At 35.0% G+C, this 20,401-nt stretch overlaps 1 protein-coding gene across 2 annotated transcripts in view; it reads left to right on the top strand.

Annotated features, from left to right (window-relative positions):
- The window catches only part of MARCHF6 (membrane associated ring-CH-type finger 6), a 42,287-nt gene that overhangs the window by 11,479 nt on the left and 10,407 nt on the right, over positions 1-20,401 (top strand). For both annotated transcript variants that reach the window (XM_059854730.1, XM_059854740.1), the window contains exons 4-19: positions 975-1,118; positions 1,974-2,046; positions 3,695-3,863; positions 5,258-5,450; positions 5,747-5,808; positions 7,768-7,800; positions 8,838-8,889; positions 11,567-11,625; positions 12,233-12,313; positions 13,501-13,569; positions 13,687-13,761; positions 14,578-14,712; positions 15,192-15,311; positions 17,407-17,507; positions 18,175-18,312; positions 19,828-20,029. In XM_059854730.1, the coding sequence (XP_059710713.1) occupies positions 975-1,118; positions 1,974-2,046; positions 3,695-3,863; positions 5,258-5,450; positions 5,747-5,808; positions 7,768-7,800; positions 8,838-8,889; positions 11,567-11,625; positions 12,233-12,313; positions 13,501-13,569; positions 13,687-13,761; positions 14,578-14,712; positions 15,192-15,311; positions 17,407-17,507; positions 18,175-18,312; positions 19,828-20,029 (1,706 nt within the window). The remainder of the gene's footprint in view (positions 1-974; positions 1,119-1,973; positions 2,047-3,694; positions 3,864-5,257; positions 5,451-5,746; positions 5,809-7,767; positions 7,801-8,837; positions 8,890-11,566; positions 11,626-12,232; positions 12,314-13,500; positions 13,570-13,686; positions 13,762-14,577; positions 14,713-15,191; positions 15,312-17,406; positions 17,508-18,174; positions 18,313-19,827; positions 20,030-20,401) is intronic.

Raw genomic sequence — 20,401 nt, 5'->3', positions numbered from 1 at the left:
GTCGTCAAGCACAGATGTTTATAACATAACAAACATCCAGGCAGAAATGTCTTTGTGAAACTCCCAAATATAGATTATCTTCTTTATTTAAATCAGTTATTTATACTGTGCATTACTTCTTAGTATCCATGTAAATGTGGAGAAACTAAGTACATGTAATGAAATTTTTACATGTTTTCTAATTGTTTGCAAAAGAAAACCTCACCGCTGTTTTTCTTGACTTTTGAGTAGGGATGGGCCTATGCAACATATAGGTGGTGAGTTTAAAAAGTCAAAATTTAGTATATGAGTATATCTGTGCAGGATGAGAGATTTGCATTGTGCTCTGTAATAGGAATGTCCTTAGAAGAAATTCTGGCTGATATGAAGCAGATATCTGTTGAAAGTCAGTCATGGTGTGTAAAATTCAATGTCTGTGAATACTAAATCAGTTCTCTCCAGTTTTCCTCCCTGTGTGCTGCTTTTGTTTTGCTGGGGTCTTTTTTTGGTCTGTGCTGTTGGATGGCAAGTAAGATCTAAATTATCTAGCACAAATAAATGGATAGTGTGCAAATTTGCTAATTGCTGTTGTTCCTTGTGCCCTGTCCATGAACTAGGTTTATAAATAACAGACAGAGGAATCTTTGAGGTAGTGTTGAGTGAGAGGTACACTGATTTTAGAATCTGCTTTTTCTTGAGCTTATTTTGAGGTAATTGGAGTATACAGTTAACAAATAAAGCTATTAAAAAAACTTCTCTTAGATCAAAAACTGGCATGGAGCTTATTAATTTTCCCATTCCACTCAGTACACACTGAAACAAATGTGTTATGTGAATTTTTTCTGTTGCTTGTTTGAAGTTTTCTCTTGAGAATATAAAATATGCTTATTCTTCTAGTAAGCTTTTGTCAGATGCAAGCAGTTTGTAGTTAGCAGGACTTTACATAAATGCTTCTCTAAAGGGCAAACTGTTTCCTAAGTGCCTTTTCTACACAGTTTATTCCCCAGATATGCCTTCACGGCTTCCAATCCAAGACATCTTTGCTGGACTGGTTACAAGTATTGGCACAGCAATACGATACTGGTTTCATTATACACTTGTGGCCTTTGCATGGTTGGGAGTAGTACCTCTTACTGCATGTAAGTATTAATTTTCTGTCCATAATGCTCTTGTACACAGGGAAATGTGCCACTTCCTGCAACAAAGTTTTCTGAGACCATTATTGTCTATTAAAAAAAAAATCAAAGATGCTATTTCATTTATTTTCACTCAGAAATTCTACCTGTTTGACTCTAAAGCTAGTAGTGCAATGCAAAAAGTGCTAAGAAATAGGAGAGAATGCATGAAAGAGCTTTTAATGTCTTACTCCAATAAAATGCCTCTTCTCAATTATCTTTTTTAAAATCTACATGGAAGGTTTTATTTTATGCCATTTATTAATATTAGGACAGAAGAGTTGTCCTATTTTATTAACCATCTCTAAGTGAAAGGGCAGGGTTTTTTATGTGAAAAGTAAAATTCCCTTACAGTCATGGACAAATTGATTTGTGAAACTCTTATATCTCAAAGTCATGTAAATAGTAAAGGAATTCAGTAGAAAAGAGAGTGCACATTTAAATTACTCTAGTATCCAGTTAGAAATTTACTTTCCAAATAGGTACTTGCAGTGATACTTCTTCTGTCTTTAACCTGCTTCTATATTCTTCCTTAGGCATCTGTTAGTGTGACCAGATCTAGATGAATCTTGGGTCTAATATGGCATGGCTGTTCTTACACTTCAAATGTGTACTTTTAAAGGTGTGCAGCTAAAATACAGCTTTGTTCCACATGGTTGTATATGATCTTGAGTACTGTTCACGCACTGAAAGTTGAGATTTTCTTCCATGTCATAAATTTAGTTGGGCACTAGGTGAAAAGAGGGTACCTGGGGATCCTTTCTAAGTGAAGCTATAGCCAAAATCGAATTAATATCAGGCTTCTGTTTATTCATGCAGGTCGTATCTACAAGTGCTTGTTTACTGGCTCTGTGAGCTCACTACTGACACTGCCATTAGATATTCTGTCCATGTAAGTACTTCAGCAGTTTGATGCAAAAACCTGAATTAGTCAGATTATCCTGAAAACAAGAACTTTGGAACTTAGTGTCCCTTTCATCCAGTTACACTTGCTATCTTTTACCATCTTAATAAGCAACTGCCTATTACCCTTTGCACAACCAGATGTATGGACAACACCATTACAATAGAAATAATTTCACTTCGGAGTTCCATTTTTCAGGATCTTTGGAGCTGGAAAACAGACTTTACAAAGCAAGCCCTGGTTAATGAAAATTTATATTTTATGTCAAGAAAACTTATGCTGAAAAATTACATTTAATAATTAAAAAAAATTCCTATGTTTTAAATCAGATACATAGTAGAATATTAAGAAATGTGTCACTAATAATGTCGCTTTGTTTTCTTTGTTGCATTTTTATTATTTTGAATTTAATTTTATCCATTCTGAGTCTGTTATGTGAGAGGGATTATTTTTTTATCAGATTTCCTTCTAGCTGATACTTGGATTTTTAATGCTTCAATCACCATCTGCTATTGCACATTGTCTTTCCTTGTCCTTTATAAATCAATTTTGCCTGAAGAAATCAATAAATACCAAACAACAGAATTCCAAGCTTACTTAAATTCAAGCCTCTTACTTTCTCCTTGTCTTGAACATGAGGAACTGAAACTGAGTTTAAGTAGAATCAGCTGCACATCAAGCAAATTTGGAATGAATGTTCTCTGTGGTTCATCTAAATTATCTCAATTGGGCTATTTGATTTGAGAAATCAGGTCAAGTTGTATTAACTTATTTTCATTATTGGAGAGAGGTGCTTGTTTCAGTCTAATAACAGTATATTTCTTGTTATCTCTGTAGTGTAGATTCTATTTTTATTTTTTGGAGAAGAAGCTGAAACAACTGAACCTAGAGCACCTCATGTCTATTGCAGTCTAGGGAGAAAATAAGGGACTCCAGTATTTGTCAGATTTTAATGGTGCGTGAAACTGTGTTTTGACATTTATTTCTTTGGCAGAGTCAATTACAGTAGCCTCTTGAGTCATCTTTTCATTTTGGACTTGATGTCCCCATGGTATTCACTGTGCTGTGAAGGCACAAGTTTGCAGCTTCAAGGGAGACCAGACTGGTGCTTCTTTGGGGATGGCAGAGTACTATGATGCCATCGTTCTTACTTATTTTTAAGAACATATTGTAGTTTTCCAAGGAGAAACCGGAAATTAGGGATGAGAATTGCTTAAGATGATTTAAGTACCTCTTGCATTGCATGAAACCCTAGTTTTGGTTGGCTGACTGAACTTTGCTTTGCTGCTGCTATACAGTTATATATTATCAGATTGATTAAGATTTTTAAGGTATAGAGACCATATCTGAGGTAAAATGCTACCTGAAATGTAGAGCAGTTGAAGGGGAAGCCCTGCAGTTCAATTCTTCTGATTCAGGTAGCTCAGCAAATAAAATGCTTTATCTGGATGGACTGGTGGACTGGATATTATGCATTTTGCCATTTAAGTAAACCTCTTACTATAACAAACAATTGACTTAGTGGCTGTTGTGTTTCCTTTGCTGTTCTGGAAGATTGTTTTTTCTGAGCAACTCTGTAGTGTTACCAGCAAAATATTGTTTTCATTAGGTTTTGTTTTTGTTTTTTTTTTAACAGGGAGAACTTACTGGCTGACTGTTTGCAGGGCTGTTTTGTGGTGACATGCACTCTGTGTGCATTTATCAGCCTTGTGTGGTTACGTGAACAGATTGTCCATGGAGGAGCACCACAGTGGTTGGAACAAAATCAGCAACAGCCACTCAATGGTGTTGGTCAACAAAATGAGGTAAAACTTAGTGCTCATTTGTTCACAATTAATTTAGAAAATGTGGTTCTGGGACTAAATACTTTATCAGAACACAACAATGTTATGTAATTTAGTAATGTTAGTAATGTTATTTTACTTCATGGTATCTTTATTTGTTAGCAGAAGTTGAACACTTTTTCCTATATAAACTCAGTGACACCACTGTTATGTTTTTGAAGTTATTATGTAGCATTGCATAGAGTCTTAGCTCTGTATCGGTACTGTTTTTCAGGATAACTTTATGCACATAAAGCTGAATTCTCAGGCATAGTCAATGAAGATGCAGCTTGCTTTTATTTTGTCTTTTTCCTAAGTGTGCTGGTAGTTCATGAGGTAACAATTCTCTGTTCTCAAAGCAAATGGAAGTTTTGTTGACGCCACTGAAGTTGGAGTTTCTCTGCCCTCCTCCCGCTCCCCACACACACGTGCGCTCCTTCAGTGCTTTCCAGAGCCTCTTGGGTGAAGAAGTGATCATATAATCAATCCATGCATAGGGAAAAATAATTCAAAATGTTGGTTTCCTTTTAGTAAATGTCAGTTTTTAAAAGACAGAATTTCTCATCTTGGTGACTGACTTGAGTTGGCCTTAAACTAATGTCTTTCTCATATAATGATAGTTTTGATGAGGGAGATCCCATCTATTAAGCACTGGTGAAACCACATCTGAAGTGCTGTATCCAGTTTTAGGATCCCCCAGTACAAAAGAAGCATGGACAGGCTGGATTGAGAGCGGTGAAGAGCCAACAGAAATGATTAAAGGACTGAAATGTCTGACATGATGAGAGGCTAAGAGAACTGGAATTATTTCATTTGAAAATGGGAGTGCTCAGGGTGGACCTTAACAGTCTGTATGAATGCCTGATGAAAGGCTGTGAAGAAGACAGAGCCAGGGCTGTCTTGCTGGTATTGAGTTGACAGGACCATAGGCAGTAGGTTTAAATTAAAATGCAGGAAATTCCATTTAGATTTAGAAAAAAAACAAAAGTTTGTTTTTTTGTTTTGGCTTTTATTTTAATATACTACTACTGTGATCACCTACTGGAACAGGTTGCTTAGAGAGGTCATAAAGTTTCCACCTTGGGAAAAGGTGGCTCAAAAGCCAAGTGGAAATAGCACTGACCCTGCCATAGCTGACCCTGCTTTGAGTAGTCAGATTGGCTAGATGATCCCTAGAGGCCCTTTCCTACCTCTGCTACTCTGTAAAGTTACCTGAATGTTTCTTTCCTGTTTTTAAAGGTTTAGTGGTCCCAAGTGTAATTCTTATCTAGAAAATATGTTATTGACTTGTTTTAATACTGTTTCATTTATATACAGGATAAAAGCATGAAGAGTGCTCTATCAGTTTAACCAAGTACTAAATCCTGTTTCTGCAGGCTCAGGCTGCTGTAAATGGAGGTGTTGAAAATGCTGTGCTTGATCAACCTGCTAACCCAGCTGCTGAGAATGTAGTTGTAGGTGAGAACCCTGAAATTCAAGAGGAACAAGTAGATGAAGAGGAGGAAGATAATGAAGATGAAGAGGATGCTGTAGTAGAAGATGCAGCAGATGCAAACAATGGAGCACAAGGTAACAGGTGACTCAAAACATTAATGTTCTAGTTCTTAATAAATATAAATTAATTGAATACTGAGCTGTTGTAATTGAAGGAAGCTGTGTAAGTTCCCACTTCAACTTATTTATCTTGCCTCTGCAATTTTCATGCATTTTGAGAGCTGAAGCATCTGCTTGCTGAAAAGCTGTGGGCAGTTACAAGATGGATATTATGCACTCAAGTCTTTTTGTTCATTTCGAACATAACATGGAGTGGTTACATCTTGTTTTGAGTGATCTAACAGCTGTAAAAATGGCCATTGTCTCCTCAGATGACATGAACTGGAATGCTTTGGAATGGGATCGAGCAGCAGAAGAGCTTACTTGGGAGCGAGTGAGTAAGAATCATTTTCTTGAATTTAATAATTCAGGCTTATACTTGAAATTATTTGTAATTTGAAATTATTTTCTGTGTTAAAATGCATCTAGGATAGATTTGGAAATCATTCTTTTGTAAGAGTCTTTAGTGACCTAGCAAAGTTGTTACATTATAAACAAAATGTTGTTATCTTCTTAACCATTAAAGAAAGCATTTTTTTCAATTCTAAGTATAGTACCAGCTTATAAGTATATAGTAGCAGCAGAAATCATGTTTTACTAGTCTTTTCTGAAGTCTTCCACTTGGTGATGTATAGAACTGGCTTGCAGCTTTCTTTGAGGACAGTGGGCCAGATTAGGAGTGCAAAGATGTTGCATTAGATGTAGTTTAATGCTTATTTTTTGTGTTCATGAAAGCATTAGACTAATGAAAAGAGAAATGGAATGTGCTTCTCTAAAAACGATGCAGCATTTTAATGTAACATGGTTTCTGTATTGTTTATGGATCATAATTTCCATAACTGGAGCGTGACATGCGTGTACACTGTAGTCATGGAGTGGTGTAGAGGCTTGAAAATTAGGTTTTTGTAGCTGGTCTAGAGGTAGCCAACATCTTGAGTTCTGAGCTCACCACATGCAGCAAAATCTGCCTGAAGGTAGGTGCAGCAGCTTCATGTGATTTACCAGCATCACTACTCGGCTGTTGTTGTTGCCTTGATTGCAGGGTAGCAAAAAATGCAGTTTTCATCATGAGTGGCACATCTTGATATTTGTTTTGTATCTATTGAAAGCTTCTTAGTGTGTTTTTAAAGATATTTAATAAAAAAGAATACACATAAATTCAGGTTCCTGAACCATTCTGTTGTTTATTTCAGGATGGAAGTGCTGTATTTCTGAACCTAATTTATTTGCTAGAAAGTGCTGACATATTCCTAACTTTGTTAGGAAAGTATGCTGAAACTGACTTCCAGCAACATTTTGTGAATATGGAAGTCAGTTTCAGCATACTTTCATAATCACTTCCAATGTTATGTGCTGATATAGGCAATAGATGTGTAGTTGACATTTACTATCAAAATGGGGGTAGGCTCTTCTATTATGTCGTCTTATAAAAATACCATGCAAGTTTTCTGAATTTTCAAATATTTTTGCATCTTAGTTTGATTTGTAAAATATGTGCAACTCTTATATCTTGGAACTTAGTGCAAAGTTATCATACAAAAGAGCCTTGAACATGGAACGTTACAGCAGTAATTGTGGATTAGGAGTGTCTCAATTGAAATAGTAAGATAGACTTAAAGTGGGGGGAAAGGAGATTTTTTTTTTTTTTTTTGTAATGGATGCTTTATTTTTGATTGCTCTGTGGATGCTTCCCATAACAGCTGTGCTGAGTGATGAAGAATTTGTTTTCCATCTTTCCTAGCTGTAGAACAATTCTGTTCAAAAGTTAAAAGCATACAGTGTAGCAAATTACCCTGTTAGTAGTTGCTTTTACACATTGAGGGTAAAATACTAACTTTTCTCAGTGCAGCATAAACTGATATTTTGCAAGTAGAATAAAACAAAAATTTGCCCTTGTATTTAAATATTGAGTTGATTAAACATGTACATAAATAGCCATTTAATCACTACAGTATTTTTTAAATACAAAATCTTTGTCAAAGTCTTCAAAGTCATGGAGAGAAACAGCTTATAAATTAATTGATTCTGTGTTTGGTTTGACCAAACACATATAGATATATGTATATTCAGATATTCCACATGTATATCACTGCCTTTGAACACCTGAGTTTACTGTATTGAATGAGAACTTAGTTTCTGTCTTTATCGGTAAGAATTTATGTGCTGAAACTGTTGGTTGAGCCATTAAGAAACTCTTGACTGCATTGGACAATAAAGGTCAATGTGAAAGAGATTTATTTTAGATTCAGTTTAATTTTTCTGAAAAGTAAAAATAACTTTCTTATCTTCACAGATGCTTGGACTTGATGGATCCCTGGTTTTCTTAGTAAGTGCAATCCTGCTTTTCAAGAATTTCTTCAGAATTTTTTTTAAGTACCTGTGTTTTTTAAGATGAATAGTTGTATTTAAAGTCCTTTTTTTCATATCATATATATATTTTTTTAAAGAGAGTTTCATATGATGTCATGTTCAAGCAAACTGGGATTTTAGGAGTTTCACAAAGTAGTGGAGGGTGTGTGTGGCATAAAAGTGGAATTTCTTAAAAGATGTAGATAACTTTGGATCTCTTGCTCCACTGTAAATAAAAACTAGACCTTTTAAAAAGCACACACTGAAAATACATATGTGTTCTAACCTTATGTTTTGATCTTTGTTATAATTAAAATACAGTTCTCATTCAAATATTTTTTTTGTCCTAATACCACCATAACACCACTACATCTAGTGTAAACTAAATTTTCAGTTGACTTTATTTTCAAAATACTCTTAGAATCATTCAGTTTGAAAAATACCTCAAAGGTCATTAATGTCTCTTATTTAAATGTGATGCCTTAGGTTTACAATTATGTTAATAGTCATTTACCGTAAATATTAATACCAAAAGTAAAAATCCAGTGTACTTGTGGCTGAGGTCACTTTTTAGCTAAAAGTAATATTAAAAAATGGAGACGTGCTGTCATTTCTAGCATCAGAGCTGTCAGTTTTGTTAATGCATTTGTTGTGGCAAGGACTAATTGTTAAAAGTTCAGATGAACATTTTCTCATTTATAAAAAAAAGTATCCACACACATTTCATGTGATTCTTTTTAAAGATGGAACTATTTGTATAGATTTTAAAACAAAAGTCTACTTTTAAAAAATGTGAGAGTAAGTGCACTTGTCTAGATAAATGTTCATGAATGTAACTGTGCTGCATGTTTGAGCACAAACCTCCTGGCTCTAACATGAGATGTGCAAGTTCTGGTGATGATAGACTGTTGAAATAAGTTGAGATACACAAGTCAAGTCACTTATTTAAAAGACTGACATTTATGTACTGTTTTCTTGTCATATTCCTTCCTCCTTCCCCCATACTCCTTACAGGAACATGTCTTTTGGGTGGTGTCTTTAAATACTCTGTTCATACTTGTCTTTGGTAAGTATTGTTTGCTCTTAGGTTTTAAAATGATCCTTCTTTGTGAATTGGTAGTGCAGGTCTATTTTAAGGCTGTTCTAGAAAAATGAAGATGTGATCTCTAAAAACAGAACCAAAAATGAACTGGCAATACGAATAACAAATATTTATTATTTTCTAGTTTTGTCATTTTAATTTCTTTAGGTGAATAGATTTAAAATAGGAAACCTGGCAGAACCTTAACCATGTAAACTAAAGCACAGAAGATATTAATTTCTAATGTTTTTAAATTAAAGGAGGAATCTCAGGGAATTTAATTTACAAGGCAATGCAGTACTTTGAGGAATAGCTAAGATTTTTTTTTTTGTCTTCATAGTCTTTACTAGATAGAGTTATACAAATTTTTCCATAAGAATCCATTATTGGAGCTCAGACTGAAAGGGAGAGAGGTATACAAGAATGTAGCATTTTAGTGACAAATGAAGCATGTTATACACTTCAAAAAATACCAGACAAAAATACCACAAAGTTTTGCTTGCTCTGAATGACCAGTTTAGAAAAGAAATTTTTGTTGCTTTGGTGTTTTTTCAGTGGTCATTCTTGCCAGAAGGGTTTGAGGTTGAAAAGCTGAAGTTGTACTGTAGATAAGTTTTTACAGACGAAGTAAAGCTCACGACACTGAACCAGTGATTTGAACATCTAGATACTGAAACAGAACAGCAAATCAAAAGAAAATAAAAATAAGTACATTGTATGTTTAGTTCATGGGAAACTATAACTGTTCTAAAATAAGAGGTAGAAAATACTTGAATTATTTCTTTCTGATAATTAATCTATTTTAATACATAGTTATCATAAGTTAATTGGATTTTTTTAGCTGCTATAATATGTAGGCTTTTTTACAAAGTAGATAATAACCATGGAATTTCTAAACCATAGATTAAAATTCAATAATAAGGAAGTAATAAGAATGCTTAATGAGGCTGTTGTATAGAAACATTTTCAGTAGCTGCTTTGCCAATGGGAAACTCACAAACAGAGAAGAGAATTACTTTCCTAAGTAAGCAGGAGGTCTGGGAATTTAATATGTACCTCTCAAGCCTATTTTTAGTATCTTTCCCATTAAGTAATACTGCTTAATTTGCAACTGCCAAATCTCTAGTAATTTGTAATTATAGTACTTGTGAGTTCAGATGTCACAGGAGATACTTGATAAAATATAAAACAGAAGGAAAGCATTTGTAACCTTAATTAGTGATCCAGAAATTCTCCTTGGACAAATTAATTCATTTCAACTTAATTAATATTTTCTGTAGCTCAGTCTAGTACTCACAGAGGAGTTTGTACTCCTTTGTCCTTTTTTTTTAAGGAATCCATTAGAAAATATTTAAATAATGTTATTTAAAAAAATGACAAACTGTGCACTATATTCTCATAAAACGTCAAAAATGCAACTTTTAAGTTATTAGTCTGATATCTGTAGGAGTTGTGAGTGTGATCTTTTTCATCTCACTTTTCTTTTGTTCTTACTGGTCAGGGAAAGTTCAATTCCTTCCCTTATCTTTTACATGTTTGCTTCTCCCAGTAACTGCTGATTTTCCTAAAAGAGACATAAATGAAAAATTTTATTATCATTGATTAGGGTAATATAAATCCTGCTAAATTTTTCCTGTAGTATTTTTGTTGATTTGTTTGTTTGCTTCTTGGGTTTTGAAATTGGAATTTTTTTTATGTTGGTCATACAGAAATGAGAAGAGAGGAAATCATCACACTTTTCATTTGAGGGAATGTTTAGACTGTAGTAGTTCCCAGGGTGGGCTAAGATGATGTAGTGAAGACAATATAGGTGAAAATAAAAGCTTGCCACTTCTGCAGCCCCTTCACTTTATACTGACACACTCCACTTCTATAAAAAATTGATGTTGAATTCTGTAGTCCTTCATAACTTGCTTGGAAGACAACAGAGTGAGATAAAGTAACTAGAAAATTGATTTTGTTGCAAATATGAGAGTTTCTAAAAATGGGGAAGTGCTGTGTTTTGTAATGCATTTCCCCTGAAACCTCAGAATGGTTAGGAGTGAGTTCTCAGGAATAATGAACAGTTTTTAGTGCATTAGTTCAAAGTAAAAGACTTCTCATTTGCTCCTCATCCCTTCACTGGGTGCCATCTTTCTCCCCCTCCTCTTCCCTCTGCAAATTTCTGCAGGGCTTGCATTTTTCACAATATTTTAAGTGTTCTTAAGAATTAAAGCACTAGAACTGAAGCCTTGCTAAGGCATGTCCCATCTCACCAGGCTGTAAAATGGCTACTGAAGTCTTTTAATGCATGGGAAAGAACGAATATACAGCATAGGTTCCTACAGGCATCTGAGACAGATGCCAGCCTAGTACATAACTCAGAGAAATGGAATTAATTTACAGAGCGCAATGTAAAGTAAGAAGGAAAAGACTGTCCTCTTATTCTGTGTAGTTTTATATTGTTTTAGTCCTTAAGTGAAAATTTTGATCTGATTTTCAGTGTTTGTAAAATTATAGGAATCTTACACTTGCAAATATTTGCACAGAAATTAATTTTTGTATTTTTTCATGAAATTTACAAGAGGTAGAATAATACCATGTTATAATATTCATCCTGCAAATAAGACTCCATTACCAGTTTTCATGGCCTTTTTTTCTACTTTCTGCTTACATTATACAGCATTTTGTCCATACCACATTGGTCACTTCTCCATTGTTGGCCTGGGCTTTGAGGAATATGTGAGTACTCTTTTATAATTTCAAAATGAAAAATAAACTAGCACTGTTTATTCAATCACAATATTTAATCACAATATTTTTGTAGCATCTTTCTACTTCTACTTTGGTTGCAAAAGTAACTTCAAGTATGTCTTCTTATTAGTCCTTCAACCTTTTAAAAATGTTGTCCCACTCCTTTCCACTTCCTCCATTATTTACAACTCAAGTGAGATTTTTAGTTTTTATAAAAACTATGTGTGTCTTCAGGGTTTTTTAACAACCTCTAGTTCCTTGTGTACATTTTAAACTTGTTTACTAATTTTCATAGTGGATGATACTGAGTAGGGGAAACTAGGGGATGAATGAAACAGTGTAAGGTGGCACTTTTTGTTTCATATATTGAGGTTGTTTTGAGTTTGAAGAAAGTAGTTGTAATGTAAATGTAAACATTATCGATTCTTGGTGAAGATACAAAAACAGTAGTAGATTATTAAAATATGTAAAAACTAGAGAAACTTGTCATTTTTCTTGAAGAGTTGAAATTTGGAATTTATCTTAGTTACATAAAAAGGAGATATAATCTTTTAAGAGTCTGATAAACTTTCACCTTTTTTCCTCTCTGCTCCAGGTCCAAGCATCTCACTTTGAAGGCCTGATTACAACTATAGTGGGATACGTACTTCTAGCAGTGACTCTAATTGTTTGTCATGTATCCTTTTGTCAGTAGTTACCTGGTTCAGATTTACGTGTAAATAATTTCTTCTGGCTATGCTTTTGTGGAGGTGCAGACGTGATGTAGTTGCACTTAACTCACCATTTTTCTCTGTTCTTTTGGTGAAATTGGAAGGAAAGATCTCTTCTGTTCTCCTGGAGATTTAGGAGTTGTCAGTGACTGCCTGCTTTCAAATACTTCCACATGCTTAACAACACAATCAAGGGCTTTTATGCTTGCTTGAAGGTCTGTCTGAGGAGAAGAGTGTGGAATCATTTTTTCCTCACTATCCGTAGGCTTCTGCTGTGGACTGTAGTTGCAGCAGAGAGATTATAAAAGGAGGTATGATGGGAAATTCAAATATTTTTGATCCTGCCAGGTTTTTTTAATAAGAATTATTTTAGTTTCTTTACTATGTCTCTGAACTACTGAGAGTTTGCAGCAAGAATTTCTTTCTCATTATTACTTTTTCAGAGAAAACTACTTTCTCTTAGTTGTAGAAAATAAAGAACTGGAAGCTGGAAGGATATATTTGGTCACAAGTAAGAAGGCTGCATTCCAGCTGCATGTTTTTTCCATCAGCTTCAATTTGAAAGAATATACACTTGTTACCAGTTTTCTGTGCAAAAGTAAACAAAGTTAACATCAGCTTTCTACATCAGTATATTGATGTGCAGTGCAAGTGTAAAACATGAGTAGATTAGCATGTGGGTTTTGCCTCTTGAAAAAAAGCCACTAAACAAACTCTCGAAGTGCGATTGCATCCAGCTTTTCATGGAAAAGGTGAGAATTTGTTTTAGAGAGCAGTGAAGGGAAAGCTACTATTCAAAGTAGGTCTTCTGTTTTTTAAACTTACTTATTTGTGGCAGATGTTTTCAGAGACAACTATTTATTTCTCAAGAAAACTGCTGGTTGTTGAATTTAAGAAGGGTAAGAAGGGTCCTATTATTAATAAATATTTATTTACTTAAGATGCATGTTTGGGGATGTTACTCAGTGCACCGGATTGTGGCTACTGGAGTAACAGCCAGTTTTGAAAATAGAACCCTGATAGTACACATACTTACTATTTAATTTTTCTCTTTTATAAAATTTCCTGTTGCTAAAAGCAGCATAATATAGTGTTTGATGTTAGACTGTTAAAAAATGTTTTCCAGTGTTATTTTCTTGACAAAGCTATTCAGGGTTTGGCAGCTCTTGTTAAGTTTCAGCGATCACGTCGTTTACTAGGAGTCTGCTATATTGTTGTCAAGGTAATCCTAATTTTTTGTGTGTGGAAAAAAGAACCCTCGCAATTTAAACTGACATTATCAGTTTCTTAGCAATTTTTGTTAAACTAGTGAGATGTTATTTTCTGTCTTTTCCTAAAGGTTTCCTTGTTAGTGGTGGTTGAAATCGGTGTGTTTCCTCTCATCTGTGGCTGGTGGTTGGATATATGCTCCTTGGTAAGAACAGAAACAAATAACGATAAAATCTTTTGTAGCTGTTTATATTTGAAGCAAAAAAAAAAAAGTTCTGATGAGAAGAGAGCTGTCAATATGAGTTTGACAGCACTCTTCTGTTTTCAGCGTTTCCAGAGGGAAATTTCCAGGGTTTTTTAGGTACTGCCTAATGCTAATTTTGGGGTTTTTTATGTTACTAGATACAAGTTAACATGCTGTTACTAAAATAACAAGATCCTAATCCGTTTTAGTGCTGTTACAAGACCACTGTGATAATGAGCTTTCTTATAGGCAAACTTGTGCTCTGAATAAACCTCTTTATGTAGCCATTTTAGGTGGAATGGTAATGACTTCGTATTTTAAGTTGTCCAGTCTCTTTCTGTTTTGAAAAAGATCTTTGCTGCATGTGTTTGGAATTGAGGACAGTTTTTCTGTCCTGAAAAATACTGAGTGATAAATTTGAAATGGACAAAATTAGTTTTCTCCAGCCTTGGTAGAAATAGAACTTTACTTAGGAATTATTTGCTTCCATCATACTGCCACTTTGAATTGATTTATAACTTAGCTAGAGTCTGTTAGTGATTGAGTTGACATAATTCTTCTTTCTGTCAGAAGAAATAAATTGATCAGATACTGATCTTTATTTGCTTTGTTCTTATCATAAATAATCCCTTTTTTCTCTAATTAAATGGTGTATTTATGTGTTAAAGCAAATATTTAAATTATACTTAGTATGTATGGACTAGGGTAAACAAAATGAGTACTTGTGGATGTTTGCCAAACTTGAATAAAGTTTGTTTACTACTTACCTCCTTCTAGGAGATGTTTGATGCCACTCTGAAAGACAGAGAATTGAGCTTTCAGTCTGCCCCAGGCACCACAATGTTTCTGCATTGGTTGGTTGGAATGGTTTACGTCTTCTATTTTGCATCCTTCATCCTTTTGCTAAGAGAGGTGAGTCTGTAAGAACAAGATTGGTGTGTAACACAGTTAGAGGCTTACATACAGAACTGTCAAATTTTTCATGTGTGGTTATTGCTACCATTTTTTGTGTGTATCTTGGATTCAGTTTTATGTAAAAAGGGCCATGCTGGTACTTACTGCAGTGGAAATATCATGATTTTGAGTACATTTTACTTGGAGATTTTTGTTTAGCTGTTAAATCTGAGCATTGCCTTCAAATGAATCCAAATATGTTTTAGTTGTTTAAGATCAATCAGTTCTTGAAAATTAAGCTCTTATTTGGTTATTGGTTCTCTAGTTCCCTGTGGTAATACTTTCTTTGTTGTATTTCTGTGCAGTTTTGGTGAATCTTGTTCAACCAATATCCCTATTATAATAAAGCTTATTTTCTGCAGCAGTGTTGTTCAAAATGAAAAATAAATACAAAGATTATATTGTCCTCATATATTGTTTTCTATTTCCTTCTTCAGGTATTGAGACCTGGTGTCTTATGGTTTCTCAGGAATTTGAATGATCCAGACTTCAATCCTGTGCAGGAAATGATTCATTTGCCCATCTATAGACATCTCAGGAGGTTTATCTTATCAGTGGTAAGGACTTATCAAAAAGATTTCTTTATTTGGAAATAAAGCTTCATATATACTGTACATTTAAAGAAGAACATATTCACCATGGAAGTGAACTGGTACTGGAACAGGTTGCCAACAGAATCTGCATCTTTCAATACTCAAACTCAACTAGATAATGTTCTGAACAGCCTGATATATCTGGGTCTGCTCAGAAGCAGGGGTTTGGGGAGAGTTGGTTGGACTTCAGAGCTGTCTTCTAAACCAAGTATCTTATGCGAAGTCCCAGAAAATGTTTGTATATTCAGAAAACAAGTGTTTGTTATAATGGATATTGTAAATCCCATGACTTTGATGATACCCTCAGTTACTGCAGTAAAAACATTGTGTGTCCAGTTCAGCCAAAGTAGTGCAGCAAGGGAGAGTAATTTTCTAGATAGATTTTGGACTGGATTCTACTGCTGTAGCCAGTGCTGGCTGTTTCCAGATTATCATTGTAAGATAGCGAAAACATTGAGAGTTTTTTCCCTTCAGTTGTTTGAGGTTTGCTGAGCACGCAGTGAAGGAAGGGTCGCAGACTGTGTGACATAAATGTTACATGAACTGTGTAAGCTGACTCACCAGAAACATTGTTTGATGTACTGTGTTGTTAGACCTGAGGTGCTTTGAGCAGTGAAAGCTCAGAGAGATCCTGGTTCTGTTAGAGAGCCCTTCAGTATCTGAGTGGAGTTGACCTTTCCACCTTTCTGAGCATTCTGTCTTTAGATAATGGTAATTCTTCAGCTGCCTAAAATTTCGTGTTACATCAGGTGGCCCAAATACAAGCCAAGATCTACTGGTTGCTCATGTCTCATTTATGTTGTCACACATAAGTGTTGAACAGGCAGTTACTTTAATTTCATCTTTTGAATTGCTCAACTAATTACTTCAGAATTTTCACTAGCCTCATGCTAGAATATGGGATCCAGTATAGTAATCATTTCAAAGAATAAATCACACCTTTCAAGCTCTGTTTATCTTCTGTATTTTAAAGAAATGCCTTGTATATGACACAAACTATTATTTTTCAGGAAGAATGGGATTCATTTTTTTTTTTGACATAGTTAAACACAATTTTTTTTTTTTTTACATCCTTAGTCTCTATTTCATTTATATGAAATGGAAGAATGTGTTTAAAATGTACTTAATTTTTCATCGGGTTCCTTAAGGAAACAGGAATCATAACAGTGCATTGTCTTCAGGCACTTGATGTCCCCTACTGAATTTTGGTCTTTCAGTCGATTTGAAATGTGAAGAAATGGGAACTGAAAGGACTTTTGACGCTTCAGCAAGTTGCTTAAGAAGTCAGCCACTTAGAAAAGAGAGGAATACAAAATAAGCAATCCTGGTGTTGGGGAAGGGGGAAGAAAGAACTCTCTGACATTGCGCTAGCTGTCAGCAGGGTTATTCTGGTGCTTATTCAGCTGCAGTCCTATTTGGCCAGGGCATCGTAGTGTACTGGTCTGCCTGGGATGGAATTATTTTCTTCATAGTGTCATCAAATATCCTTCTGCACTTTAAATGGGCAGCTGAAACAGTGTTGCTAACACAGGCCTGTTGGCTATGGCTGTACAGTGCTTGCACAGCATCCAGGCATTTTCTTTGCTGCTCTGCCCTGCTCCCTCACCTCCAGTGAATAAGCTGCAGGCTGGAAGGAGGGTATTCCTGAAACAGCTGACCCAAACTGACCAAAGGGATATGACATCATGCTTTCTCACAGCAGTAAAAGCTGTGAGAAAGGAGTTTGGGAGGGGATGTTCATGGTTATGGTGTTTGCCTTCCTGACTTCCCAGGAAATTGCTGATTGTCTGTCTGCTGATGGGAAGTAGAGAGTGAATTCTTACTGTTTTGATTGCTTACTTGGTGCTTTCTCTATTAAATTGCCATTATCTCAATTTCGCCTGCCTTCTGTTTTGCCTTTCCCTTCAGCTGGAGAGGGGAATAAGCAAGCAGGTGGGAAGGTATTCAGCTGTTAGCCTGGGCTAGCCCACCACACCCAGGGAACATGTCAGAGATGGGTGGGAAACTAGGTTTGGTAGTTTCTACTGTTTGGACTAACTTGTTTACTTTATAATTACAGATTGTCTTTGGATCAATTGTACTACTCATGCTCTGGCTTCCTATACGCATTATTAAGTATCTCCTGCCTAACTTTCTTCCATATAATGTTATGCTCTACAGGTGAGCATTTATTTTTAAAAAGATGGGGTTTTTTCAGTGTTTCTATAACTGGAAAAAGTGTATTTGCACTCCCTGAGCATTAAAGTGACACTTTTTGTTATGTTATTTTGTCTTCAATTAATCTAATCTTCATTGTTCTAAGAGAAGTAAAGGGTAAAGGACGTGGCTACATCATACAATGTGACAAATTAAAAGCTACTTTAAAAAAAAGCATTTTGTATTCCTTCCTAAAGATAATTGTTTGGGGCTTTGTGCCCTCAAAACATTTCAACTTTCTGATAGTTTGCTTTTTTAACACACTCGTTCCTGATTGTCATTGCTTCAGGAGGAAAAGAATATCTGTAACTGCATTTTTTTAATGATAGCAGTTTTTTCCTATTTCTGAATAATAATTCAAACAGTAATGATAGATGCAAATAGAGATGCATACTGTATTCTTAGATATAATATTTCTCAAATTTTTTTCCTAAATTTATTATATGCCAAAGTGGCTAACCTCTCTGCTCAGGGTAATATATACGGAAAAACTTTAGCAAAAAACTAGGAATTTTCCTTTTTGGCATCCGATGTATTTTTGTATTGTGGTGGCATTCATAGGATTCAGTGTAAAAGATTTCTATAAGAATGTTTCTTATATTTGATTTCATGCTCTTCCCATTGTTTCCAGTGACGCTCCAGTAAGTGAACTTTCCCTAGAGCTGCTTTTGCTTCAGGTGGTGCTTCCAGCTTTGCTAGAGCAAGGACATACAAGACAGTGGTTGAAAGGTCTTGTACGAGCATGGACTGTTACTGCTGGATACTTGCTGTAAGTACAGAAATCCAAAATCAGCTACAACCACTGTGCCCAGTTTGGCCTTTAAACATGAAGGCAGCTTTCCTGAAGGTTATCCCAACAAGCAGGTTTAATAGCTCTTCTACAGATAAATACATTATGAAAAACTTCTATAGTGATTGCTTTCTTCTAAGCAGTAGATGTATGTACTTCTGGACTAGCCTTTGACAAGTAATTCTTTTGGTACACCATTACAGATTTCTTTCACTAAGCAAATGCTGTAAAAGTATGACTGACATCTTCTTCACTCCCTATTGTATGAAAATAAGGAGATAAATGTCAGCAGTGTGTTTCCATGAATCATCTAAATAAAATGCATGAGCACTTCTTAGATTTCTTACAATAAGAAGGAAAAGAAAAGAAAAATAATTTAGTACGTTGAGCTGAAGAAGTAAGCAACTTTAATTAGGGGTTTTAAAGTTACAAGTTCAGACTTAAGAGAAGGATAAAACCATTTCTTTGTCAAATAAAGTAAATTGCCAAGTTGTCTGAGAAAGTGAGTGAACGAATGAAAGATTTTTTTCTTTACTGTAATCCAAAATATTTTAGTTTCTCATAAGGAAACTCTGCTCACCCCATCTTCTCTTAGTTTGCATTTTGAAGAAGTTTTTAATTATTTTCCAAGTTTTGATTGTGTTTAAGTATAGCAAACAAGAGAGTTTTAGAGATGATGATAGAAATGGCTTTTCTTACTCCACTGTTGCAGCTCTTTAGGACAATTGCAAATTACCTCTTCAGCAATTTTAGTTTAGCACAGATGAAAAACTTTTGCTCAGTTGTTCCTAAAAAGCAAACTGTTGGATAAATTTCATTGCTAATAGAATATCTACACAAATCTTACTCTGCTAAAGCTGAGGAAAATTAAGTTCTAAATGTTCGTTTTTAATCAGACTCAAATTTTGCTAATTGTGTATGTGGAAAACATCAACAGAATAATTTTAAAGTAGATTGATTTTTTTTCCTAGGATTGATATTCTTAAAAAGTTGTGAACAGGTTTTGAGTAACTTAGAATCTCCTTAAAAAACTCTGCCTCCTTGTACTTCTGACAGCACGTCCATAGCAATGCAGCACTGTCCTTGTATGGTTTAGGTTTGAAGGCCCTTGTTTCCTATAGAGCTTAGTGACAGTAACATAAAAGTTGTCAGTAGAGCTGTGTGCTTACGTGCACTGAAATATCTATGTAATTTTCCTTTCATGTGCACAACAACTTTAATACCAGGTGGTGTTTTTAAACCAGTCAAACAGATAAGTGATCTTTCCTTGTGATTGTATTCTAACTGCATCCACACCAGCACTTTCCTTCTAAATTGTGTTTATGATGACTTTGAGTATGTTACCAAAAAAGGCTTATTTTACTTAATCAAAATTCTGCCAGTACTCCTGTATTAATTTTGTACAACCTGTATGGATTCTAAGTAGGCCTATATTTCTCTAAGTTTCTCATTCATACCAAACAGAAAAAAAAATGAAATTTTGATTGTTAACAGGGATCTTCATTCTTACCTACTTGGTGATCAGGAAGAGAACGAAAACAATGCAAATCAGCAACCTAACAACCAGCATGCTCGCAATAATAATGCCATTCCAGTTGTGGGAGAAGGTCTCCATGCGGCCCATCAAGCCATACTTCAACAGGGAGGACCTGTGGGTTTCCAGCCTTATCGTAGGCCTTTAAAATTCCCACTCAGGGTATGTATACCTAATACATCAAGAGAAAAGAAAAAGGCATTTGAGAAATTTTTTTCTAAGAAGGATTTGGCCCACGTTGACAAAAGTCACATGGTGGGTCCTGTTTTATGTGGTTTGCAGCTTTCAAAAACGTAGAGTTGCAGTTATGCTCATATAAGGCTTTTTTCAGCCTTTAATGTAAGACCTGCAATTACAATTTGATTTATAGATCCCATATATGTTGAGTATTGTGTGTCAATTGACATCTTACTTTCTTTACACTAAGTAATGGAGAGAAAGATAATAAGCTCTTCTCAAACAGGTAATTCAGGTGTGCCTCTAACAAGTCATGGCTTTCAAGGGGGCATACTTTGGTCCTATGGCTGAAGTGTA

This window comes from Haemorhous mexicanus, chromosome 1 (genome assembly GCF_027477595.1).
Source record: "Haemorhous mexicanus isolate bHaeMex1 chromosome 1, bHaeMex1.pri, whole genome shotgun sequence".
In the NCBI taxonomy this organism is placed as follows: domain Eukaryota; kingdom Metazoa; phylum Chordata; class Aves; order Passeriformes; family Fringillidae; genus Haemorhous; species Haemorhous mexicanus.
Note: the sequence above shows the minus strand (reverse complement) of the source record. Positions and strands in the feature narration are given on the sequence as shown.